This window comes from Macrotis lagotis, chromosome 2, assembly GCF_037893015.1.
Source record: "Macrotis lagotis isolate mMagLag1 chromosome 2, bilby.v1.9.chrom.fasta, whole genome shotgun sequence".
NCBI classification, from domain to species: Eukaryota; Metazoa; Chordata; class Mammalia; order Peramelemorphia; family Peramelidae; genus Macrotis; species Macrotis lagotis.
This window is the reverse complement of record NC_133659.1, coordinates 163,587,412-163,604,240: the sequence shown is the minus strand read 5'-3', so window position 1 is coordinate 163,604,240 and position 16,829 is coordinate 163,587,412. Positions and strand designations below refer to the sequence as shown.

Here is a 16,829-nt window from a genome sequence, read left to right as displayed (position 1 = left end):
TGTATACAGTGTTCTCTTGGTTCTGCTCCCTTAGTTCAGTATAAGTTCGTATAATTCTTTCCATGCTTCTCTAAAGTTTGGCCACTCGTGGTTTCTTGTTTTTTTTTTTTGTTTTGTTTTGTTTTTAGGTTTTTGCAAGGCAATGGGGTTAAGTGGCTTGCCCAAGGCCACACGGCTAGGTAATTATTAAGTGTCTGAGACCGGATCCAGGTACTCCTGACTCCAGGGCCAGTGCTATATCTACTGCGCCACCTAGCTGCCCCCCACTCATGGTTTCTTATAGAACAATAGTACTCCATAACATTCATATACTGTAATTTTATTCAGCTATTCCTTAATTGATCATCCTTTTTTCCTTTAGTCTTTTTTTTTCTTTTTTTGCCAGAGCTGTTCATGAGGAGTAAAATAGACTCTGAAACTTGCCTCTTCTCTTAGCCCTCTCTCTGCCCCCTTCTGGGTTTCCTTGATAGAAAAGGGAAGGAGAGAAAAGCCAAGGAACTTAGTTAACTGGACCATGCTACTGAATACTTTAGCCACTGAATCATCAGCACAAATCTTTATGGAAATTTATTTAGATCAAAACCAGTCTATCAGAAAATTGACACATAAGGACTGCTTAAAGTACAAAGAACGGTTTAAATAATGGGCCTAAAATAATGGACATTGATTTTTAAAAAGAAAACATTTTGAATATTTTAAAGCTTTTTAAAAAAATTCTTGGTTTTAGGGGGTAGCTAGGTGCCACAGTGTATAGAACACTGGCCCTGAAGTCAGGAGGACTTGAGTTCAAATCCAGCCTCAGATTCTCAATATTTACCTAGCTGTGTGACTTTGGGCAAGTCATGTAACCCCGTTACCTTTTAAAACAAAAAAAAAATCCTTAGTTTAATAGTGAATTAGATACATTAGATAACAATAAAACTTTAGCCCAAAAATTGATTTTTTACCTTAGTTGCATAAACTCCATAAATGTAGCTTTAAAAAAAAAACCCTTATTTTTGATGTATCATGACACCAAAATTATGACCTTAAAAATTTGGGGTTAAAATAAAATGACAGGAAATATAGATTAGACATGAAGTTTATTCTGTAGAATTTACCAAGAAAACTTTAGGTGGAAGCTATCTATCCAAGATGACCACCAGAACACAGAGAGAGGGAGTATTTTATATATTCAAAAGAACAAGGGAATCATTAAAACTTTTAGTAGCTAGTGAGTCATCCTCATAGAGAAGATGGCTATCTTGTACTTGCTTTAATATTTAACAAATACCAGAAACCTCTGTGGTTCTCACAGATATAACTAGCCAGATTTCCCAGTTTCAAATCATTTGCCTTCCCAAGTTAGAACAATTAATAGGAGAGGTAGAAATTCCAAACTCATAATCTTTGGTTATAGATTGAGAATTTAGACTTTCGCCATTAGCATGGGCTGTAATATTTGACATTTTTAAGGCCTAAATCAGGTTTTAATTTTTGCTGCTCAGTTTACAGAGTGCTTAGTCTGATTTCTTTCTTTCATTGCATCAGCAAGATTCCAGGCCCACTTGTAGAGGGCGGGGAGGGCAGGGGAGGGCATCCACCATGAGCCTTGGCAGAGATGCACTTGGGTTCACCATTAGGGCATCAGAGTTACCTGGTGTCCTCCTGATTCAAAGGGATGACTAGGCAGAAGAAAAACAGAGTGAACTCTTCCTATCATTTAATCAACAATCCTGAGGCCCACGCCATTCAGCCATTCAAATTCATTTAGCAACTCACTGTGACCCTTATGTCATTCAAGCTGAATACAGCACAGAGATTTAGAAGGTTCTTATCTGTAAGTAGTTCATACTTCAGTAGAAGGGATAGAATCTTATTGAGAGAAAGAAGGAATTATCCCCCATCCAGCCCTCCCCCAAGATTTCCCCAAAATATATCAATCATTTCCCTCTCCCTCCTGTTCCAAAAATGAAGCTTCAAATTTTTTTCCAGTGTCTGTTGCCAGTTAAGGAATGCCTTCCATTTCATACCCATTCACATTTGTTTCCCGAATTTGTGTTCTGTGATTGAAGTTTTTTCTTCCACAACAGTATTTTATCTATACTGTTTGCCATTCTCTGGTTGCACTCTCTACACATACAAGTGTGTATGCTTATGTATATATGTATGTGTATATATACCTATATATGTATTATAGACACTTACATGTATTATACATGTATACATAATGTATATGCATATTTTAGATATGCCTATATGTGTATTTATAAATATAGATTTATATAATTCACAAACACACACACACACACACAAACACACACTTCAGCTATCTCTAGGGGTATAAGACTGAGAAGAAAACAGCCTGAAGCTCAAGCTTTCTGCTTGATAGTCCTGAGAAAGGACTGGGAGGAACAGAAATTGATCCATCTCCAAAAGCTAAGCCAAACATCAGCCCACAATTACCCAGGATGAGGTATCTTCATCTTCCCCTCTCCAATTCTTTGCAGCCACAGACTTTGTTTCTAGTGGGACCAGATGCAAGCAGCAATTTAGTTGCATTGGTTGTTTGAACTTTTGCTTGAGTCAACAGGATACTATGCTCTAGCCAGAAAGTAGGAGTTTTGTGACCCATATCCTATATATTGTTCTTTTTTAATTTTATTTTAAGCAATGAACAAGTCTCTCAGGGAAAGTGGTATAGAGCTAATCTTAGATAATTCTTAGATAGAATATTAGAGATCATTTTTGTCCTAATCCTTTATTTTACAAATCAGGAAACTGACAAAGGGACTTGCATAAGATCACATAGCAAGGTAGAAGGTCCAGGTCTTAACATTAGGTCTCATAACTCCCACTTCTGACACACTCATTCCAGTGGATTTTGGGGAGTGTTGCCATTATCACTTCTTTTACCTCCCCATGCTTTGGAGGTAGGGAATTAGAAATAGTTTGACACAGTAGAAAGGAAGCAAGAGCAGTGTGTTCCCCCCCACACACAAGTGTTGTATCTTTTATCTAGGTTGGACCCATGCTACCTTTCTCAACATAGTGCAGAGTGCAAGATGCTTTAGCTTTCATTGAATTTCGTAAACATTGGTTTGTGAGGAGTTTGACATTTTGGAACTTATTAGAAGGGGACTATAGAATTTAGAGTTGCTTCCCCAGTTCCTCTGGCAGCATATCCACATAGCCAGCCCCTTGCCCCACTCCCAGTCCTATAGTGATTTTGCTAACTAAATTTGAATGTTTGTTGAGGTTATCAAGAGAAGGTGGTATAAAGATATTCTATCTTTGGGGTGGCTAGGTGGCGCAGTGTATAAAGCACTGGCCCTGGAGTCAGGAGTACCTGGGTTCAAATCCGGTCTCAAACACTTAATAATTACCTAGCTGTGTGGCCTTGGGCAAGCCACTTAACCCCATTTGCCTTGCAAAACCTAAAAAATAAAATAAAATAAAAAATAAAAAAAAGATATACTATCTTGTAGTTATCAGTGGAGTGGAAATAAAAACCAAAGTGAGAGAGAAAGAATCGATAGTTCATCTAATTTGACTCATTGTTAATTGTGAAAAAGAGAGTTAGAAATACATTAAGTTTTTTTTTGGTGGGGAGGGATAGGAAAGCCTCAGATAATTGAAATATACAGAGAAATAATTTCCTTCATCCTCAGTCCCATTCTAGCATTCATGCCCAGCATGAATAGGCTTAAATTTCCTCTGTCTTTCCCAGCTAGAAGAGCATAAAAATAAATAGTCGGAAAAAATTAAGAGTCTGGACTATGGGGGCAGCTAGGTGGCATAGTGGATAAAGCACCGGCCCTGGAGTCAAGAGTACCTGGGTTCAAATCCAGTCTCAGACACTTAATAATTACCTAGCTGTGTGGCCTTGGGCAAGCCACGTAACCCCATTTGCCTTGCAAAAGCCTAATAAAAAAAAGAGTCTGGACTATCTGTCCAGAATTCTCAGCTCAGACAGAGATGACTAATGATAGAGAGCTGTTCATCTTTCCAAGGGAAGTAATCAGATCAGCAGTAGGGCAAGTGCCTTGTAAAGGTGACTTAAGTCTATTTTCTCATCCCTCTGTCCAGTTATGAGCGATTTGCCAAGTGTTACAAGCGCTTCTACAAACTTCAACCTGAAATGACACGTCTAATTTATGACCAGTTTATTACTCAGTTGCAGACATCCATCCGGGTAAGTAGACAAGAAACCCAGTAAATTCCCAAGGTTTTCTGACTTTGCCACTAAAATTTAAGTCCCTTGATGTGAGAAACTATATTTTTTTATATAGATATTAACTATATATGTTAGTTATCTTCTATATAAAAAATCAGATATAGTTTCTCACATCACATTATTATCAAGATAATAATTTATCAGTATCAGTTGGCTGAGTGAGGATGAGGAAATTAGGTACAACTGATGCCCTATGGTGTAGGAGAAAAGACACTGAGTCACAGTAACCACTGTGACTTTGGGCTGGTCCTCTCACCTCTTTGGACTTTAACTTTCTCATCTGTAAAATGAGAAACTTAGACTTTAATTTCTCTTCCAGCTCTTAAGTCCCATTATTGTATGAACAATTCCTCTAGTTATTGCCAATCACCTCAGCTGCTCAGATTATATTATTTGTAACTGGTATTTCTGTCCTTATGACTGGTGCAGTGGACAGGTACAAAAGAAATGAAAGATGATGGTCTTGGTCGTCAGATTTGAAGAACAAGATGGTGACTTGGAGGGCTGGCCAATGTGCCAGAATATGACTCTTTTATCTGTGGGTATAGAAAATACCCTGAACAGTAACTGGATGAAGAGGGTAGCATTTAAATTAGATTTGAGCAGGTATTTGTGGAGCTGTTCCTATATTTCCAGCCTTAAGTTAACTATGAAATATTATAGGAAATTTTCAAAAGCAAATGGCATGATATATTTTCTAAATAACTTATGCTTCAGTTAAATAGACATAGAATAATTAAGATAGGAAAGAATGTTTCAATAAAAGAATATGTGATATAGACTTTAAAGATGTTGGACAAAGTCTAAATAGACTCAAATCAGTGAAAGCTTCGTTTTGGAGTTTAAAAGAAGAGTAAGACATAGATGGGGCAGCTAGGTGGCACGATGATAGAACTCTAGATCTGGTGTCAGAAAAACCCAATTTCAAATTTGACCTCAGATATTACTAGCTGTATGATCCTGGGCAAGTCAATTTACCCTATTTACTTCAATTTCCTCATCTATAAAATGAACTAGAGAAGGGAATGGCAAAATCGCTCTAGTATCTTTACCAAGAAAGCACCAAATGGGGTCACAAAGAGTAGAATAAATGATTAAAATGACCGAACAACAAAAAGGATATGAATAGGCAGAGAGGAAAAAGGAGGGCATGTTAAATGGAGGAGGAGGAGGAACAGTCCAACTTGTTCTTAGAGGAATTATGTATGGGCATCCCTGAAAACTGTTCATCCGGCCTCTGCATGAAGATTTTGAATTAGAATGGATAGCCTACTATCTCTGGGGACAACGGATATGCCTAGGACAGCTCTACTTCTTATTGTGATTTTTTTTTTTCTGTATTTTCTCCCGATTGGGGAGACCTGCCTTCAACCCCAGAGAACTTCAGATTCTTGAAGACAGCCATGTAGTCCATACTAAATCTCTTCTTCAAACTAAGTAGTCTTTACATGGTGTGATCTGTTCTCCTTTTAGCATCATATTGAAACCCCTTCTGAATGTGCTAAAATTTATCAGTATCCTTCCTAGAGTGTGGGAAAAAATTATCCTAGCCAAGTGTTGCACAATAATAACAATAAGATTACGCAGATAGAGGACCGTGCATGCCAATAATTTGTAGACTTGGTCTGACAGGCTGTATGAAGCCAATGGAGTTTTTTGTACTTTTTCTCTCCTTTACTCTTAGGAAGAAATTTCCACAATTAAGGAAGAAGGCAATCTTGAAGCTGTTTTGAATTCTTTGGATAAGATTGTAGAGGAGGCTGAGGGCCAAAAGGAGCCAGCGTGGTAAGAATTGATGGCACGGAAGAAGAAGGGAACTGAAAACCCTTGTGTGATCAATATCAGGGAATGTTGGAATTCTCTTCCAAATAGCTGCAACTTTGAATAGATAGTACTAGAGTGGGTTAATCATCATCATAATTAATAATCAATATAAAGTTTTAAATGTGGTGCTTGTCAGATAGTTTATACTGTCATGATCCCTGCTATATGAGAAATATACTGACATAGGAGAAAAGACCAAAGAATAGAAGTAGTAAACTAGTTTAAAATTTAAGTATATTTATCATACAGGGACTTGATGTTTTAAACTATTAACTTTAGAAGTATAAAAGCTATAAACTTACAAAAAAGTTACTTGGAAGCTCATTTAAATTTATTTTACAACTGATTTAGTTTTATGAATATTGTTTAGAAAGTTCTTTATTTTAATTCAGTTTGCTAGATAATACTTTTTCAGACCTGTAGATCAGTAGAGGGAGTTACTCTTGCTTAGCTACAGTGTTCACCTGATCTGTCTCCATAAAATTTGTGGGGTCACATAAAAAAATGTATGCATCAAAACCTTGCTTTTCAGATGATCTTAAGGCTAGGATTATAATACAATCACTGAGCAGCAGCTAATGAAAGTTTTTACATAATTCAAAAACAGACTAGAGCAGAAACTTGGGAAATGTTTAACAAAATAAATAAAACTCATTAAAACATAATGTTAATATATGGTTTTCTAATATATGCAGCGCCCCCCAGGGGAGATCCTAAAAGGAGGAGGAAACATGATCCTGGCTCTTAGGAGCTCCAAGATTGACAAAGCAAAACAGGCAAGATAGACAAAGTATATGATACAGCCAGTGACAGGCAGTTTGGTGGTATTTGGAAAGGAAAAATGGAAAAATCTGATCAGTCTTAAATGAGATGAGGGTTAGGGCTAAAATTGGGAAGAACATTATGGTAAGCATAAAAAAAAAGTACAACAGAAAGATTTTCCTGGTTAGAATGATACAAGATAGGGCCACTAGGCAGGTCTACCCAGGTGGAATAGTCTTTTGTGGAGTTGTTAAAAATGAAACATAGAAGAAACCTCAAACCCAAACTGAGTTAGGCTGGACAGGGAAATAGTCATTAGGAAAAGACAATACCCTCCCCTCTCCCCATCCTACCTCCACCTCAGATCTCTTTATTCCCTTTGTTTTTATTGCCATGTCTAAATCTCCTGTCTAGGCGCCCTAGTGGGATCCCTGAAGATGATGTGCGCAGTACGCTGATGCCCTACTTCTTACAACAGCAGTCATCCCTGAAGCAACTGGTCCAAGAGCAGGAGCAAGAGAATGTCAAATTGGCTGAAATGGTCCTGGAAGGTCGGAAGCAGGTGCTGGAGCTGCAACAACAGATCCAGGCCCGGAAACAAGCTTGGCAGGCAAGTGTCTTCTTCCTTTCTGTTGGTAGTAGCCAATAAGTTTCCAACTTGGTGATTCTGAGGATGATGATGGTGGTGATAGTAATGACTTTTATTGATATAGCATTTTACATTTGTTATTTCATCTGATCATCAAAATCACCCTATAAAGTAGGTATTATTATCTCCATTTTTACAGTTAAGGAAACTGAAGCTGAGAGAGGCTAAATGACTTGCCTAGGGCCATACAACTAATAAGTGTCTGAGACCTGATTTCGAACTCAGATTTTTAACATTCTTATCTACTTTACCACTAAAGCAGAAACTTCATTACAAAAAACACAAAGAGCAATTATATTATTACCAATAATATATATAGCAAGAATGCCAGCATAGGATTCACTACTAGTACCTCTTCCATCCTGACCCCATTAGTCATTTGGTATTTTGATGAAGCTTATCAGAATTTAAAGAACATTTCCATAGGGAGTATTATGAGAGTTGAAACCCAATACACTGTGTATCCCTAGCCTCAGAAAAAAAATGGGGTGAGATATGACTATTTCTGAGGTAGGGGAAGAAGTCAAAGAACATCATTCACCACAACACAGAAATGAGGATGGAGGCAGATTATAAAGGACTTTACATCCAAGATAGGAGTTTGTACTTGGTAAGACAATAAGGAGCCATTAGAGTTTATTGGGCAAGGGAATTACCTGTGCTTTGTGAGTAGAGAGAAGAGAATGGTTGTGGTTGTGGAAGTAGAAACAAGAATTAGCAAATGATAAGATCTTTGGGTTGAAGGAGAATGAGGAATTGAGAATGACTGAGGTTTGAACCTGAGTTCAAAGAAGGATGGTGCTTCCCTCAACAGAAACATGGAAGTTTGGTAGTGTGGTGGCCTTGGGGAAAAGGGTAATGAATTGTTTTGGGTATGATGAATTAGAGTTACCTATTAGACATTTAGGTAAGGATGTCATAAGCAGTTGATGATATGGGAATAGAGCTTAGGAGAGAGACTAGAGCTAGATATAGATTTGGGAGTTGTCTGTAAGATGTTAGTCGAACTAAAGGCAACTGATGGGTTCACCAAAAGGAGGGAATGTAGAGAGAGAAAAGAAGACAGCCTTGGACAGAACCTTGGAGTATACCCACAGTTAGGGGGTAGGATATGAATAAAAGAGACCAAGGAACTGTAGTTAGAGGAAGGAGAAAAGTGAAAAGAACATTGTGTTATGGAAACTCAAAGAAGAGAGAATGTCCGGGACGATAGGGTAGAAATGTGATTGGTCATTACAGTACTGGTCAGAATTCCTAAGTCTTTGATTAGTAACAGATGGCATTTTCTGTTGCTGTGGAGTATGTCACTATGATCTCCTGTACTTAACTGTGCTTTCTGTCCAGCATCCCCACTTCTGAAACTGAGTTCCCCATTACATTGGCTAAAGCCCAGAATCTGGTAGGCTACTTGGGAGCCACTGTTAAGGTTTGTATCATCATTAGAAACAAAAACAAACATGGAAGCAATCCTGATCTTCACATAGAGCAGCCCATAACCACTAGTGGAGGGGTATGCCATAGGAGTGCTGTGTTCTCTAGAGAAGTGACCCTTATCTTCTGGCTTCCAGAATTAGATCCTTACATCTTTGGGAAGTCAAGTCATCCATTCATGTCAACCACACCAGAATATCAAGATTATTTAGGAAATTCCCAGGTTATCCATGACACCTTTGTCTAAGGAAGTGATGTATCAGCAAGCCTAGCAAAACCAGCTGTGGATTTTCTCTACAAGCAGTAATAAGCTTCCTGCTGCTCCCCTGCTCCTGACATAAGCTATGCTTAGAGGCTATTTCCCCCTTCTTTATTCCACCTTTGATTAAGCATGCTTCTTAGTTTAGAAGAAGTTCTGATGTATGATTTTCTTAAAGGAAAATGAAAGTAAAATACCAAAAATGAAGGCAAAACCCCACAATTTTTAAACTATTTGTTGTGCTTTCCAACAGTCTCAGTTACCTTGTTTACTTGGTATTCAATAGAAGTGAATAAACTTTAAACAACTTTTTTAAAAAAAGAAAATCAGGTAGAAATAATAAAGACTTGCTTTGCTACAATGAGATTAGATAGCATAAATTTATAGTGGGCCTAGTCTGCATGATTGTGTGACTTTAACTTCATTTAACCATATGTGAGTGGGTGTGGATGACACAGAATAGAATAATCTAGGATAGGGATTTGTAAGGAGTCAAGAGCAATAGGACAAGGGAACAAGAGATTCAGGAATAGAAGGCAGTGTAATGTTGTCCTGGTTAAATAAAGGGCATGAAAGGAAAAAAGGGAGGCTGAAAAAGGAGTGATGGCCTGGGAGAGTTTTGATATGGAGCAGCTGGAGGACATAGTTGGGTGCCATTAATAGGACTGAAATATAAGGAGAAATGATATAATAGTATTATTGGAAAAGGGAATTTTAGGACATGGAAATGGAATAGTCATTTGTGGGTGAAAATGAAATTAAAGGTATGGTAATCCCTGGGTGTGATAGGTATGGCATGAAAGACTAGGTTTCAGGAGTTGAGAGTGAAGAAGTTAGAGGCTAAGGAGTTTGTGTGTTGAAATCTCCAAGTAGAAGGAAAGACTGGGAGTTAGGTAATGAATTTAATGAGAAAGTAAGAAAAATGACCTAGGGGCCAGGAGATGACTGTCTCAAGGAACTGAATTAAGTGATATGTTTGGATAGAGTGAACCTCAAAGGAGGAGAAGCTACTGAGTTATAGTGCGAGAGGGAGAATCTAGAAGTGATAATAGGGAACAAGTAATAGTCCGACTCTTTGAGAGACTAGTATGTTGGGAACAGGGTAAGAAAGAAGGTGCAACCAATATCAGAATATTCTAGATTACAATACTATGTACTAGGCTTTGTGAATTCTAGAAGATTGAAACACAAAAGGAAGAAGTATAAAATGAAAGGAGGTTTGTTAATAATAGCTAATTCTAAATGGAGCAGTGGAAGGGGAAGGCAAACCTGGGTTGGGACCTGGGAGGGATAGGATTGATATGGATGGATTTGAGAGAACATTAAGTGGGGGAGTAGGGCTTGACTCTTTGGCAGGCTGGATTGGGTAAGAGATGTAGAAGCTTATTGACCACTGGGGATAAGGCAGTAGATCCCAGCAGTTCCACCAATGGCAATAGATGTCTGGTAGCTCATGATAACTATTTGTGTCTGGACAGTCTCTGCTCCTCAGTGGATGAGGATTAGTTGAAGGAATTGGGGATGAGAAGGGACTGGAACTGAAGAAGAAAAGATTTGGGGGCACAGAGAAATTTGTTAGCTGTCTTCAAAGAGTTGAAGGTTTGTTATCTGAAGGAGGAACTGCACTTGTTCTGCCAGCTCTAGAGAGCAGAACCAGGATTGAGGATTAGGAAGAGCTCCCTGACACCAGAAAGAATCCTCTCTGGGATGGGCGAGAGTACTCTGTACTTAGTGAGAGCTCTCCTGGGCCAGGTAGTGATTGAGGGGTTCTCTTTCAGGAATGGGCCACTGAGATCTCTTCCAATTCTGAAACTGCTAAATTCTGTAAGAAACAATGTCACTTTAGTAGAACCTTGAAATAAGTGAAAAGGTTAGATCAAAGAGGGAGATAGCCCTCATCTTTTAAAGAGCTCTTTAAAAGTATTAACAACATAGCCTTGACATATATAGTCTAGGAGACCTGGAGTTAAAAGGTTGTTACCAGAAGCAGCACAGGGATACTTATTCAGATGGGAGAAAGAAAGCCTTTAGTTGGCAGTTGAAGCTGGAGGAGCTTAAGACAGACAGCTCTAGAGGTGGAGCTGGTTGTGATTGACTGTAACAACTGAGGAGACAAGTACACAAAACTATACCAACAGTATCTTAAGTCATTCCTCTTTCTAATCCCTCTGGAGGCAGGGGAGAAGAGATTTGTAGTGGTTAGTAGGGCTATTTTTAGCTTTCTCTCCTATGTCTTTGTAGCATAAATTACATCACTTACCTAACCCCCCCCCCCAAGGGGGATGAGCAGAGATTTATTTCTTCATTGGTTTATGAGGTTAAGAATGATCTTACTGACTATAGGAACCAAGAGAGCAGAAGTCCTACAACTCTACCCCTCCCTGCAAAAAACCAGATCCCTTCCTTTTAAATAGATCTAAAAAGCTACCAAACTAATTCCTGATCAGGAAACCAATGAAAATATCATAGTAAGTCATTTTTTCAGCCCAGGTCAGTTTAGAGAGACATTAGGAGCAAAGTGAGTGAGTTCACCCAGGGAGAGGCTACAGATCCAGCACAGAGAGACCTCAACTTGTGCCCTGATGGGCCCATTTGTCCCTTACCTCCCTGTTCCCAGGCCCAGCCTCAGGGGAGGATGAGGAGGGACCTGCACTTAAGAGTCCTGGGCTGTGTTCCTAGAGACAAGTGAGATCCGAAGCAAGCAGTGGATGGCTGGGCAGGAGTGGGCAGGGGCTCGACTTTAGCTTCTAGGAGTGTCTGTAGCTGAGGAATCAGGGCAGGAATCCCAGACCAAAGAGTCTGCAGTTTTGTCACACTGAACCAGCAGTTTTCCAACTGGTTTATAATGGCTGTCTAGCAGAAATTTATTGAAACTCTATACAGGGGGTGGCTAGGTGGCACAGTGGATAGAGCACCAGCCCTGGAGTCTGGCATGCCTGAGTTCAAATCTGGCCCCAGTCACTTAGTAATTGCCTAGCTGTGTGACCTTAGGCAAGCCACTTGGTCCCATTTGCCTTGCAAAAAAAACCTTTAAAAAAAAAGAGAGAAACTCTATTGGGGGAGCCCATAGAGACTTGTTGCTCAGACTGAAACCCCAGGTCCTAAACCTGCAGGGCGCAAACAAAGAGACAGTGATCAGACACTTCTCTTATTTAGACCATTTTGGAAGCCTGAGCTGCACCTTAGGCCCTGGAATTACACAACACTCAATATTCCTAGAAAGCAACAGTAGAAGCAGTCCTGGACCAAAGAGCCTGGACCCCACACAAAGTCTTGATTAAGAAAGGAGCTGCAAGAATGAGCAAACAAAAACAAATCCCATCATAAAAAACTTATGGTGCTGGGGGTGAACAAGACACAAACCCAGATGACAAGAATGACTCTAACTTTGACTATAGTGAAAGCCTCAAAAAAATAAAAATACCCCTTGGGCATATATTCAAGTGGAATTTCTGGAAGAGGTGAAAAAGTTTTGGGGTTTTTTGAGTTAAACTATTTTTTTTAGGTTTTTGCAAGGCAAATGGGGTTAAGTGGCTTGCCCAAGGCCACACAGCTAGGTAATTGTTAAGTGTCTGAGGCTGGATTTGAACCCAGGTACTCCTGACTCCAGGGCTGGTGCTTTATCCACTGCACCACCTAGCTATCCCTTAAACTACTTTCTTATATGAAATTAACATACTAGAGGAAATATTAAATGAGAAATGAGAGTTATGAAAAAAAAGAATTAGTAAGAGAATTAACAGCAAAGTTTAGATATCATATTTCAAGAAATCTGAAAAGAAAACTACCCAGATATCTTAAAACCAGAGGACAAAATGGAAATTAAAGAACTCATTGGTCAACTCCTGAAAGAAACCCAGATCAAAATAAAAACACTGCTAGCAGTCAAAAAGAAAGACTTCAGGGGTGGCTAGGTGGTGCAGTGGATAGAGCACCCTTGGAGTCAGGAGTACCTGAGTTCAAATTCAGCCTCAGACACTTAACAATTACCTAGCTGTGTGGCCTTGGGCAAGCCACTTAACCCCATTTGCCTTGCAAAAACCTTAAAAAAAAAGACTTCAGATACAAGAAGTCACAAGCATAAAGAAACAAAGTGCTTGGAATATGATATTCCAGAAGGTGACATACATAAAATTTACAACCAAGAAAATACACCCAGCTAAACTGAGTATATAACTGAGTGGAGGAAGGGGAGGAATTGGATCTTTAATGAAATAGAGGAATTCCAAGCATTCCTGTTGAGAAGACTAGAGCTGTGTAAAAACTTTGAAGTGCAAACACAGAAGTGAAGAGAAATATAAAAAAAGTTAAATACACTGCTTATATTCAAAAATGGGGAGATGATACAGGTGAACCTCCCTTCTGAACCCTATTATCATCAGACTTGGAAGATGGAGAATACACTATGGAAGAAAAAGAAGATTATGGAAAACTATCCCATATAATTAGGGTGCACAAGTAGCAGTCTGCACATGTAGAGGAAGGAATGGGGGGAGTAGCTGACACTTGAACCTCATACTAATCAGTACTGGTCAAAGGAGGGGAGAATATACATATAATTGGGTCCAGAAACACATTTCACTCGGCAGAAAAAGGAAAGGAGAAAGGTGAAACTAAGAGGTATGATCAGTTTAGACATTTCCTAAAGGAAGTCCTAAGCAAAACAGATTCTGATGTACAAAAATATATACAGCTCTTTTTTTCTATGACAAAAAATTGGAATCTGAAGGAATTCCTATGATTTGGGGAGTTGAACCAACCTATGGAATGTGAATGTAATGGAATATTATTTTACAGTAAGAAATGATGAAGGGTATGGTTTTAGAGATACTTGGGAAAACTTGTATGAACCATTGTAGAATAAGTGAGCAGAACCAGGAAAACAATTTATATAACAATATTGTAAAAACATATCTGAAAGACTTAGGAGCTCTGATCAATGTAATGACCAGCCACTTTTTTAGAGTATTAGTTATGAGACATGGTATCCCCCTGATAGAAGAGATGAAAATGCAAAATGAGACCTTTTTTTTGGTGAGGGGAATGGCCAATTTCAGAACTTTGTTTTGTATGGAAATGTGTATAGCAGGGTTTTATGTTTCTTGCTTTTTTTCAGTATAGTGGGGGTGTGGGAGGGAAAGAAGGCAGATTTTTGCTAATTGAAAAAATTAGAATTGACCCCTCCAAAATGATTTTAATGTATGTTTTCCTGTTTTTTTTTTATTAGTGTCATAAGATTAAATGGTTTTTAAAAATTCTGATGATTTACTTAAGTTTGTGGGTAGACTTTTGGTTGGGAGCACACTGAACTCAAGAACAGAGTTTCTATTGCCCGTTTAAAAACAAAAATACAACACTAATGCAGTTACTAAGGCTTTAACTAAGAGAGTCATAATCTCTTAGACTAGAAAGGTGATTGATTGTCCATCTATAATCTATTATTGTTGGACTGTACTGTGTTTATGGACACCACCTTCTGGGGAAGCCTTTGATATAATCCAGAGGAAAGCAGCCAGGATTTACGATTATGTTATATAAAAATCAGCTGAAGAAAGGCGGGAAGTTTAACATGAAGAAGAACTCACCTGTGAGAAATAGAATAGTTGTCCCTCAAGTATTTGAAACACTGTCATCTGCAAGAGGGATTATGTAGGCTTACTCTACTTAATCCAAGAGGACAGAACTGGGAGCAGTGGATAGAAGTTTCAAAGAGGTGGATACAGGTTTGATAAATGAAAATATTTCTCCAGCAGTTAAGAGTTGTCCAAAAGTGAAATGAGCTACTTCTAGAGGTGATGGATTCCTTTTCGCTGTAAGCAAAGATGTTTGAATAGTTGTTAGATAGATGATAGAAAGGATTCTTTCTCACATCTGTTTTGGACCTAATAGCCTCTGGGGGTCCCTTTCAACTCTGAACAGTTCTATGAATCTATGAAATCTTTTTTTTGTTTTTGCATTACATTAATTTCCAGATATATCTTTTTTCCTTCCCCCCACAGAGTAAAAAAAGAAAAAGAAAACCATTCCTATATTTTTATATGCAGTATTTCATTTTTTAAAGCTCTTCTCTGGTATTAAACTCTGACATAATTATAGAGTTCAGTTTCATCTTATTCATTTAAATGGTTATAGTTATTATATATATTGTTTTCCTTGTTTTTCTTTCTTCACTTTGCATATATTCATGTAGGTCTTCCCAGTCTTTTTCCTAAATTTTTTGGATTCATAATTTCTTTTCTTAAAATTATTTTTGTACTTCATCTTTCCAATTTCATGTAAAGATAGTTTTCAACTTTAATATTTTTGTAAGATTTTGAATTCAAATTTTTCTCCTTCCCTCTCTTCCCTCCTTCCCCCCCAAATTAGCAAGTAATTTGACTTAGGTTATACATGTATAGTCATGTTAAACATATTTCCATATTAGTCATGATGTGAAAGAAGAGATTTATAATTTCTTATTGTTCAGGAAGATTTCATTACATTCGTGTTATTCTATATAATGTAGTAAATATAATCATAATACTCTACAGATCAAAAAAAAATATATAGCTGCCCAAGCTGAGGATAGAGAAAGCATGACAAGGAAACGTGACTAGACAGAGAGCTTGTTAATGAGTTAGTGTTGGGCTATGGCAGCCAAAGTGACTAGGATATGGGTAGGAGAGTGAGAGTTCCAACACTCTGCTCAGAAATTTATTTATTTATTTATTTAGTCATACAAATTTAACTGTAATTGATATTTTATCTCAAATATAAAAAGTCAAAATTCTTACACCAATCTTCAAAAGAAAACCTTGTAGAACAATTAAAAATGTTTACAGCCTTTTGTTTCCTTAGTTTGCTTTTTTCTACTAGGTTATTGTCAACATAACAGTCTTTTCTTGAAAAATTCCATATTAGGCCAACCCTGAACCTAGTTTGTATAGATGGTCCCAAGATTATTGCTTTAATGGATTCTAGTACTCCCAAGTTCTTAAGTGTTAACAAGTATGACACTTACTCAGTTGGGAACTTTCCAATTGTGGTTTACAAAAGGTGCAGAAAACAGCTTTCTCCTAATGTCAATTATGTATATTGTAAAAATTACTAATAATCTGATTCTATAAATTAGCTTTGTTTCTAATTATAAGAAGATATTCTGTCTACTCCAAGATAACGCAGGGGACAAGAAATCAAAGTCACATGAATTTTTAAGCAAGATGACCACAATTAATTTTGTTTTGTTTTGTTTTTGCAAGATAGTGGGGTTAAGTGACTTGCCCAAGGCCACACAGGTAGGCTAGATTTGAACTCAGGTCCCCCTGACTTCAGGGCTGGTGCCCTATCCACTTCCCCACCTAGCTGCCCTGATCACAATTAATTTAACTTTCCTATTATCTGATGACAATTGTTTAAAAAAACAGAATTTAGTTCAGAGGCTGAGGAGAAACAACACTTGGCCATTTCAGTGTAGCTCAACTGTTTGGACTGAAGGTGTCAGACATCACTTTGGTCTGTTTCAACTATTGTTTTCCTGCTCTGGGAGTCATGTTTTAAAAAGAACACTGTTTTTTTTTTAATTTATTTATTTTGAGTTTTACAATTTTTCCCCCTAATCTTACTTCCCTCCTCCTACCCCCCCCCCCACAGAAAGCAATTTGCCAGTCTTTACATTGTTTCCATGGTATACATCCAAATTGAATGTGATG

General features: G+C 38.0%; 2 protein-coding genes across 2 annotated transcripts in view; one reads left to right on the top strand and one right to left on the bottom strand.

The window, feature by feature from the left end:
* Window positions 1-16,829, top strand: part of PMF1 (polyamine modulated factor 1) — a 33,255-nt gene that overhangs the window by 10,117 nt on the left and 6,309 nt on the right. Inside the window, exons 2-4 of the mRNA XM_074223247.1 lie at window positions 4,069-4,174; window positions 5,901-6,001; window positions 7,217-7,412. Coding sequence (XP_074079348.1) covers window positions 4,069-4,174; window positions 5,901-6,001; window positions 7,217-7,412 — 403 coding nt within the window. The remainder of the gene's footprint in view (window positions 1-4,068; window positions 4,175-5,900; window positions 6,002-7,216; window positions 7,413-16,829) is intronic.
* The window catches only part of PAQR6 (progestin and adipoQ receptor family member 6), a 28,537-nt gene continuing 18,131 nt past the window's right edge, over window positions 6,424-16,829 (bottom strand). The window contains exons 8-9 of the transcript XR_012475801.1: window positions 14,727-14,951; window positions 6,424-7,469 (exon numbers count right to left, since the gene is read on the bottom strand). The gene's annotated coding sequence lies outside the window, so the exon portion shown is untranslated. The remainder of the gene's footprint in view (window positions 7,470-14,726; window positions 14,952-16,829) is intronic.